General features: G+C 43.1%; 2 protein-coding genes across 4 annotated transcripts in view; one reads left to right on the top strand and one right to left on the bottom strand.

Annotated features, from left to right (window-relative positions):
- Positions 1-1,494, top strand: part of LOC109951725 (dehydrogenase/reductase SDR family member 13-like) — a 4,763-nt gene extending 3,269 nt beyond the window's left edge. The window contains exons 4-6 of the mRNA XM_020586382.1: positions 5-75; positions 464-617; positions 953-1,494. Coding sequence (XP_020442038.1) covers positions 5-75; positions 464-617; positions 953-1,209 — 482 coding nt within the window. The 3' untranslated portion in view covers positions 1,210-1,494. The remainder of the gene's footprint in view (positions 1-4; positions 76-463; positions 618-952) is intronic.
- Positions 1,495-7,927: 6,433 nt separating this feature from the next.
- Positions 7,928-9,817, bottom strand: part of mdga2a (MAM domain containing glycosylphosphatidylinositol anchor 2a) — a 62,499-nt gene continuing 60,609 nt past the window's right edge. For all 3 annotated transcript variants that reach the window (XM_020586357.1, XM_020586359.1, XM_020586358.1), the window contains exon 18: positions 7,928-8,913. The gene's annotated coding sequence lies outside the window, so the exon portion shown is untranslated. The remainder of the gene's footprint in view (positions 8,914-9,817) is intronic.

The following is a 9,817-nucleotide window of genomic DNA, read 5'->3' as shown; positions in this document are numbered from 1 at the left end:
GCAGGGGGGGGGGGGGGGGGCCGAGTGGTCACCGTGTCGTCCATGGCTCACCGCTGGAAACACATCGACTTTGAGGTGAGTCAACACACACAGAAAACGAACATTAGTGCAGCGCTGTCATCGGTTAATTCCTTGGAGGGAGGAGGAGAATTTCATGACCTTGCATCTGGTTTTCATCAGTATGTTGCAGTCACAACATTTTGTTATACAGCAGCAGGATCCCTGTGCATTCGGGTGTGACAGAAATACTTTAGTCGTGTGTGTGCACAGACTGAGTGCAGCTTGACCCTGAGCAGCTCCACACATCTAGTGCGCACACACACACACTCTCACACACACACAAAACAGTTATGTGGCCTCCAGCTGTTCAGCTACCGGGCACTGTTCACGAACACAAGTTATTGCTCCTCAAGACTTCTGCTCACGCCGATCTCTGAAAGGCCACAGTTCCTGTGTCTTTCAGGCTCTGGCGGCCAACAGAGACCTGGGCACCGGCAGGTACAGCTGGCAGTTCTTCCAGGCCTACTGCAACAGCAAACTGTGCAATGTGCTGTTCACACACGAGCTCGCCAAGAGGCTGAAGGGAACCAGCGTCACCTGCTACAGCGTCCACCCAGGTAACGTGCTCGCCTGTCTGCTCCAGGTTTAGCTGGATCACTGCGTGACAGTGCTGTTAAGGCTTTAACTGAGACAGTGACACCTGCTCGCAGCTTCTTCTGCTGCCTGGCTTTTCAAAGTAAAGTGCTCAGATGGATTTTAAACATAAATTTAAGGACTTAGGAGTCACACACGATTTTTAAAACATTTTGTCAAAAAACAACAATGATGCGTTGGTGAACGGGCCTCTGTTTCAGTCAGACCAACACAAAGAGACACAAAATGACCACTACTTCCTTAGTATGCTTTTCCTCCCTGTGATGTGATGCTAACACCCCCCTGCCCCTTTCCCCAGGTATCGTTCGTACAGAACTGTCCAGACACGTCAGTCTGTGGCAGAGGCTTTTCATCGAGCCTGTGTCGCGGCTGCTGTTCCTGGACCCGGAGGCCGGAGCTCAGACCACACTGCACTGCGCCCTGCAGGAGGGAATTGAACCTCTGAGCGGATGCTACTTCTCCTGCTGTGAAGTTCAGGAAGTGTGCGCCCAGGCTCGAGACAACGCCCTGGCCCAGAAACTGTGGGAGGTCAGCGAGAAACTCTGTAAACTCTAAGGTGGACTGAACACCGAGGAGACTCTGTTTACTCTGTAGTACTAGAAAAAGTACTTGCTCTGTCAGTGATGTGCAGTACTACTACTACTACTACTACTACTACTACTTGATATTATGGGATGTTTATTACTGATGCAGTAACATAGTGTTTTAGCTGGTTGAGGTAACGTTAGTTTACATTCTTTTATTTTATTGTAAATATGATGATGCTTCATGAACTTCTTGATATTTCTTTAAAGTTTCCACAAAGGCAAATAATAAAAAAAACCTGATCAATATAATTACAGTAACTGTTATTACTGTCATCTAACTATCATCAGATTATAGATTATTGGTTTTCTGCCTAGTTTGTCACCATATCATATTTAAAACTCATCACGTGGCGTTTTTGTACGTGACCTGCAGATGTTAAATGTAGTGCAGTAAAAACTCAAATATTTCTCTCTGAGATGCAGTGAAGTAGAAATATAAACGAAAATACTTCAGTAAATGTGCTCGGTTACTTTGTAGCTGGTGTTTCTTTATTTCCCGTACTGGACCACAAAAATGCGTAGCCTACCTGCCTGTAGGCCGTCCCCCCGCCCTGTAGGCCCTCCGCCGCCCGTCCCTCAGCCTGTTTATGTAGTCCAGCATCATGCAGACAGTTTTCTCCCCTAAGGCTGCTGAAATAGACTGAGCCCAAACACACTGTAGCACATACCATTTTTAAATAAAAATGGTGAGTTCCCCTTCCCTCCCCGTCACACAAACATTCCACACGAACACACTGAGCAAATCTTGTTTATGAAGAATAACGGTTATCGCCCTTTTGCCACCTCCCATGTCACAGGATCTGTCATCTCACAGATGGATCAGAGACACTTTACCAGAACAGACTGTGCACGTTTTGTTGATATTAACAATAATTAACAACTTAGAGGACTGGAGACACATTAGGCTGTTCATCTTCCTGAAAGTAAAGGCTTACACAGTGACATGTCGCACACCTGTGAATACGTTTTAGTCAATAAAATTTACAGACGGAGGTAATAATATTATAAATAACATGATTCCTATTTTATTTTGAAAAAACACTGTCACTTTACCTATGGAGCAACAAACAAGGCGCTGTTTCAAAGTGTGTTTCTCTTGTGGTAACTTCTTTTCACCACTAAGTGAAGCTTCGACACATGAACTTCACATGTGCTTCAAACAGCTGGAAAGCTCGGATCCTTCGATGAAGCTTCATCTTTCCATCACTACAGGTTATTCAAAGATTTTTGCTTTCCCCTTTTTAAACACTTCCTGTTGTTCTATTTCTCTCCCATTGGTCATTTTGTACTTTCCGCTGATGTCCACACGATGTCATGACATTAAAAACAGCAGCATGAGACTCAACAAGCTGCTTTTTCTAAACGTTCTGCACAGAAACAGAGGGTCAGCTTATTACACAACTTAAGGATTTTGTCTAAAGTCTAAGGTTTTTCTTTTTTAAATATGTTTCTATATGAATATGACTTGTTACTCTATCACATTTCACATTTATATGACAGGTGTTACTTTGAAAACTGAGATTTTTAAACAGGGTTTGGTGTAAAGTCTGTCTGTGACGAACAAAGTAAACGAGGGTTAATTACAGGAGTGCATAGCTTTTAAATAGACAGAATGTGTGGACTCACCCAAAGGCATCCGGCTGAAGCCCACTCAACTGTACAGGTTGTTCTCTGGCACAGTGGGCACAAGGTTTACACAGACGTTCACTGTTAAGTTAGGAAATGAATATGCTGACTTCACCAGAAGAGTGGAGCTCTTTTATTCTGGGTCAAAGTTCACCAAAGAGGAACCTGAATCATTCTTAAAGATTTACTTGGCCTCTGCAGGTGAATCCACGGACACTCGGTGGGGTGATGTTGGTCTAGTGGCTGCAGTCGGTACTGCAGTGTCACACATGACACACAGTCATTAAAAAAAAACATCCGTAACCCTGAAATGATTCTTTCAGACGGATTCAGTAAACGTCACGCAGAGAAAAAAAACTCAAGGTCCAAAACACCAGAAATACCAGCTGCAGCAACTGACACTTTACATAACGACAACCAAAGGCTGCATTACCATCCCAGGCCTTAATGCTCACCACTGAGCTCCCAACCTGCCACACATGCACAGATGTAGCTAAAATGTGAGCCACGTGCACACAAGAATAACAACAAGGTGGCGTGTGCGACGGTCAAATGGCCCAGTTTCCTCCCAAACCACTGGGTTACGATATGTTCCTTCCAGTTTGTCCTGATCAGAAGCTTCTCCATAAACGTCCACCACATGTAAAACATCCTGGTCTCTCCACTGACCCCGTCACTGTCGTTGCTCTCCTCCATGTTTACTGTTACTGGTCTGTGAGGGGCCAACACTGAACGATGACAACGGGCCGTATCTGCAGAGGAGACAAAACGACCACATGGATTCTGATCTGACTGTCCTGACGGTGCTCGCACAGTCAGAGGTCGGACAGGAATCGGGTCTAGGAGCACATAGGCAGGTGGCCCAGATCTGGTCTGAGGACACCTGGTCTGTTCACACTGCTGTGGACACAGGGAAACCGGGAAACTTCAGCTTGGATATGGACGGAGCCAAAGCTTCAGCTTGTGCTGTGCTTACAACAAAAAAGCTAGTTCTGTGACACTGACAGCAAATAAGTAATGAATATTTGAAAACTGTGCTGTACCAGGTTCGTGGTGGAACAAAAATCAGAAACGTTAAAAACAGTCTCTGTCCATCACATAACATCTCCTTGGGGCTTCAACAAACCCACCTACTGTACATATACTCCAGGAATTAGACCAGCCCAACCCTGACTGGCTTAACATGCTGCAACACTGCAATTGAAAATCAATTGAGGGATAATGAATGGTGGCCATTAGGCCGCCATGGAGCCGGGCTGCATTCAGTAAATAAAGGCCGGTGATAAACATGGCAGCTGCTCCAGTCAGAGCGCTGGAAAGACATTCGTCAGCTGGCAGCACAGGGTCAGCGCTGATAAATGGTCCCACTCTGAGAAGACCCCACAAGGCTATAAATTACATTTCCAATGTAAACTTAATGGAGAAACACAAATCACCCAGAGCAGCAGCAGCAGGCCAGGGACAGAAACCTGAGAGTCCTGGACCAGGACGAGTTCATCTCCAAAAAGCTCGTTTATTCACCGTGGAAGAGAAGTTACTCAAAACATCAGCTTCCTGAAGAAACAAAAGATCCAGTGTCTCTGGCCTGCTAAAACTTTTACTTCAATACATTCACTTGGCAGCTGGAGGCTCTAGTTTCTCTACACATTAGAATATAACAGCCTATAAATCAAAGAAACCTTTTGTGGTCAGTGTCTTTATGGCAACAGGAGAACGTGTTGTAATGTGAGGTACATTATGAGAAGGTTTTGTGAAATGTAAACTTGTTCCAGTTGAATCATTATTAAACAGCATCTTAATCAAGTTTCAGGTGTGAGATTCTTTAATCTCACTGATTTTACTCTTCGGCCTAAAAAAGTCAGATATTAACGAGCTATTAATCGGGCGCCAGGACCCTGCTCATGTTGCTCAGCAAACAACCGGCTACTGTATCTGCCTGAAATTTGGCCTGATTCTGAAACTAGCTGGAGGCAACTGATTCATGGTGAACGTCGGGTGAATCCATTCAATCTGTCTGCCCTACTTAACGTTGAGGGGACCTCATGCCCACAGTGCCAGTGTGTAAACGGATCTCTGTCCTCACGTCTTTTATATCTGAACTAGAACATGGATGTGGCAGCGTACTTCTGTCTAGACCTGACCCATGCCTGAGAGTGTGGTGCCTAAACCCGACATGGACCCAACAAGCTTATAGTATAGCGTGTTTGAAACCTGACCTGAGCCCGACACAGTTGAGTTTGTATGGCGTTTTCCCCCTTACCGTTAAACGAAGCAGACATTTGAGCGCTCCAGCAACGTGGCCTAAAATTTGGCCTGCATGTATGAACCTGACCCGGACCCAAACATAATTCTCAAATTTGTGTCCAAACCCAGCCCAAACCCTTGGGTATCGACAGGGCCCATCAGGCTCGGTTTGGGTACCCACACTAATCTGAACACACACGCATTTTGTCACATGTGAGGACAATGCATTGCATTATATTAATTTGTTAGAGGCTGACAAAGTGAAACATGTACCTCTGAGTTTAAATTTAAACCTTGTGAGGAGCAGATTCCCCACAATGCACGGTGTGAACTGGTTTCCCCACGGTGTGTTGAATACAAATGGAGACTGAGATACAGGACACAGCAAGATGACCACAGGATGCTGTTAAATGTTCTATGTGGGGGGGATTTATTAAAGTAATAATAATAACCAGAATGCAGTGTAACCTTAAGTCCGTCCAACTGATCTGAGAATCTATTGCGGAAAATAGTCAGTTATAAAAATACACGTTGTGTCGGTGGATTTTTTAAAATGCTTATTTTATTGCACATACTACACATGTACTTTAGTTTGCAGCTATTTTAACTGTGTCTAGATCCGCTGTGCGACAGTTATGCTCTGCAGGGAGCTGAAATACAGCCCCTGTTACTCCAGTTTTGTATATAAATACAATTTAAGTCACTTTTTATCATTAGTCTTCCTAAAAAGCACGTATAGTTGTCATATGATAAACAGGTGTTTCAGTATATGCATAGACCTTCATAGTAAAAGCTGAAGCCTGTGTTAAAAACTACAGCTCTCATCACCTGCCATCTTCGTTGTGACCTAAATTTATGGAAGCCAGTTCGTGCCCCCCAAAAAAGAATTTTGATTCATCACAACTGACTCATTTTCAACTTTTTAAGCAAAGAGGGTGTCACTTTGCACTACGGTCACTGACTGTACTCTGTCACAGCTTATTGGCTGCATCGTTTAGATCTAGTTCCTAAATGTTATGGAACCCAGTACTAGGTGAGAGAGAAACGGTATTTCAATTTTTGTATGTCCTGCACATATGGTGAATTGATAATAAAATCCTTAAACCTCTCAACAATCAGAGTTAATGAGATAAAAACACAGTGGAGGATAAAATGAGGAGCTTTAATACAAACCTGATGATGTGCACAGCGAGCTGCAGTGGAAAAACACACAGAGAGGAAGTGTTGCTACTGGGAGAGAAGAAACCACCAAAACATTTAAAAGAAGCATTTATCAGAGTGATTGGGTTAACTAATGGATCTGATCAAAGTTAATGATCGTAAGTGTAACAGTGGCTGAGATAGAAATCAGGCTTTTTAACTCATGCTTTATTGTGTAGTGGAAGTCCATGTACTGTATCTCCACCAAAGAGCCTGCTTGTTTGTGTTTACACACAGTGAATCATAAAGACCCACTCTTCACTCAGTGATTCATACGTCACGTCCACTGTCGATGAATCAAATCCCTGATTGATCTGATCCAATCATCCTTGTACTGAAGCCTGCTCACTCAGCACAACGTGGCATTACAGACAATAAGAGTGCTGCTTTTCCATGGTCCTGAAATGTATTTTCAAGTTGAATAATTATGCTGTGAATTAAGTGGCATGGTCTTTGTGTGACGGCGTGCGAATGACTCGACGAACTGAAGCCCAGTTCTGCCAGGACCAACACAAAGGAGTGATGAAATGTTACGACCGACCGAATGAATAAATAAAAACCCTAAAGCAAAATTAATAAAATTAATTAAGAAAGATTAATTCTGAGTTTTTACTTGTGATCTTTTCAATCAGAAATGTGACTTTTTAAATCAGATCTGTTTTAAGTAAAACTATGAGTAAGTTAAACATGACTTTTTAAAACCAAAATTATTAGAAAAGTCATAATTATGAAAGTTAGACATTTCAAAATTAACATTAAGTTAAAATGATGAGTGTTTATGTCAAACATCTGTCTGTTCTAACCAACATGATCATTTTCAAGTCATGATTTGAAGATAATTCAGCCTGTTGCCTTGTAAGTCACATTTTTTATATAACTAACATTTTATCCATTTTTTTCTTTTCTTAGCAGAAATGGGCTTCATTAATAGTATACACTCACCAGCCAAGGGCGGCATGGCGGGGTAGTGGTTAGCGCTGTCGCCTCACAGCTAGAAGGTTCTGGGTTTGAGCCCAGGCCGACCCAGGGCTTGTCTGTGTGGAGTCTGCATGTTCTCTCTGTGGCTGCGTGGGTTCTCTGGCTTCCTCTCACAGTCCAAAGACAACATAGACTGGTGACCTGTCTCGTCCAATGCCAGGATAAGTGGTGTAGATAATGGATGGACTCACCGGCCACTTTATTAGGTACACACTTTTTTTTTTTTTTTAAAGGATAACCAAGTACATTACACACAAGGAATTTGTTTCTGGTACAGAACCGAGGAAGCCATCTGTGGCGCCAACTCAACCGATGGCTCTAACCATCGAGGGCAACGGGGGGGTTCAGTGTCTTGCCCAAGGACACTTTGACACGTAGACTGCAGGCACCGAGATTCGAACCTTCAACCTTCTGGTTGGGAGACGACTGCTCTACCCACTGAACCACTGTCGCCTCCCCACTTCTGCCTTAACATCTGTGTTTGTGAAGCTCAACATGCTTCTGTTTTTGGTGAAATTGTCATAAATGCATAAATTTAATTCAATGTTTATTACTGAGGTCATAGTTAAAGGTGGCGTTGTACTGGACTACAGTATATTTACAGGTGTCTATATTTTTGTACTCCCTGGCTTCAAACATGAGAGGGTCAGAATATTAGGTATTAGCTTCACAAACACAGATGTTAAGGCGGAAATGTTGCACTGAAGTGCATACGGGTGTACCTAATTAAAGTGGCCAGATGTGTACATGTGTACAGATGTGTTGTTCGTGTGTCAACACCATTTAGCTAAATTGTTTGTTGTGCTTTTTAATGGATGCTTTTGTCTTGAATAGAAAGGATGGGCCTTAAACCTGAATATATCCACCAAGTCTTTAAAAATAAGAAAAAAATTTTACCCAATGTTTCAATTTTTTCCCACATATTGGAAAAAAACTAACAAAAACAAATGAAAAGTAAACATCTGAAGAAGAAATCCAGTCTCATTAAAGCCAACAAAACAAAAGATGATTAAAAATGAAAAGTGTAAAGATTTCTCTGGTCTTTATAATATTTCATAGTAACAATAAAAGATTTAATTTTACAGATCACTTTTTCTTCCTTCATTTTTCCAAAAGCTGTTTTTGCAGTTTAAGGGAACTGATGGTCTCAGGAAGTGTCAAAGACTCCAACCCATTGACTTAGGGCTGAGCATCATCTGGCAGGAAGTGGTTTTATTCTGAAAAATCCAGTCTCAAATCATGACTGCATGTTGTACGTTAAATGAATCAAGATCTTCCTGTCTGTCATGTCTGGTTCCAGTTCATGGCTTCTTTGTTGCTGCTGCTTCTCCACGTATTTCTGTTTACTGGTCAATTTCTCCCTGGTCATTAATATTGTGTGTTGTTTCGATGGCGGTGGCGATCCTCAGCCTGGCCGTCTCTTCCTGTCAGTCTGAAGGCACTTGATGTCATGGCAGAGGGTGAACTCTCCTCCTCGGTCCACCGCAGACACACACGTCAAAGCAAAAACTGTTTTGAAAAATACGGCTCTGTCCATCCGCCCACTCTAAGAAGTGACCTCCCCCCTCCAAAATTCAGAGAGACTGCTGTTTGTCCGCCCAGCTCGCGGTACGGTACCACTGATCTGTGGAGAGGGGCACAGAGGTGGAAGGGTATGAGGGTGTATGAGAGGTGATGGAGAAGTGGTGGTGGGAGGAAAATTAATATTCAAGCTGTTTTTTCCTCAGTTTAGATGCTGAATTCAACAAAGTTGTTGCACACCATAAAGCTTTAATGCACAGAAGCCAACGCTCCCACACAACGTCCATTACCTACAGTCACTTCACTAACACGCTGGTGTGTGCCTTGGGCATACTGTGCACACTCATGCACACAAACAGTCCACACACTCACCTGGAAACTGAGCTCATGCATCTGTAAACATACAGAACTAGCCAATAACATAGAGACTCATTCACATTAGTCACAAGGTTGTGACATTTACACATTTGCCTGTTTCTCTGTTTTAAGTGTAGTGGTTAGAAATAAACCAGATTCCAGAAGTGATATGTAATAGAACAGTATGTAGTAACAGTAAGGGTGAGCTAAGTGTGTGCGGAAGCTTGATCTGTCTCTGGCGCAGGCAAGAATATCTGTGTCCCCCTTGATTAACTTATGGGTCAACATCCTGAGTGACTTCCTCCTCTGATAGGGAATGGATATACAGATACTGCAGCTGCAGCTTATGTGAACTGTTCGTGTGCTCTGTTCAGGTTTAGAGAAAGGAAATTTGCGCTAGGTCAATGTGACCTAGAAGGTCATGTACTGGACGGCTTAGACAATGCTCGGAAGAAGGTGTGTGAGGGTAGCTAGCATGGGACCGCGTCTTCATGGCTCCGGCTGTGCAGAGCTGTGTGAGTATGAGCAAATAAAGGCTGGGTTTTGTTAGGGTGATTTTTATTTTATGCACTTAAGAATGGTTTATTTTATAGCACACATAAGTTTACATATTTACAGTGCCTTGCGAAAGTATTCGGCCCCCTTGAACT

The sequence above is a fragment of the Monopterus albus genome, unplaced genomic scaffold, assembly GCF_001952655.1.
Source record: "Monopterus albus unplaced genomic scaffold, M_albus_1.0 scaffold403.1, whole genome shotgun sequence".
Taxonomy (NCBI): domain Eukaryota; kingdom Metazoa; phylum Chordata; class Actinopteri; order Synbranchiformes; family Synbranchidae; genus Monopterus; species Monopterus albus.
The sequence above is the reverse complement of the archived record's forward strand: the minus strand, read 5'-3'. Positions and strand labels throughout refer to the sequence as shown.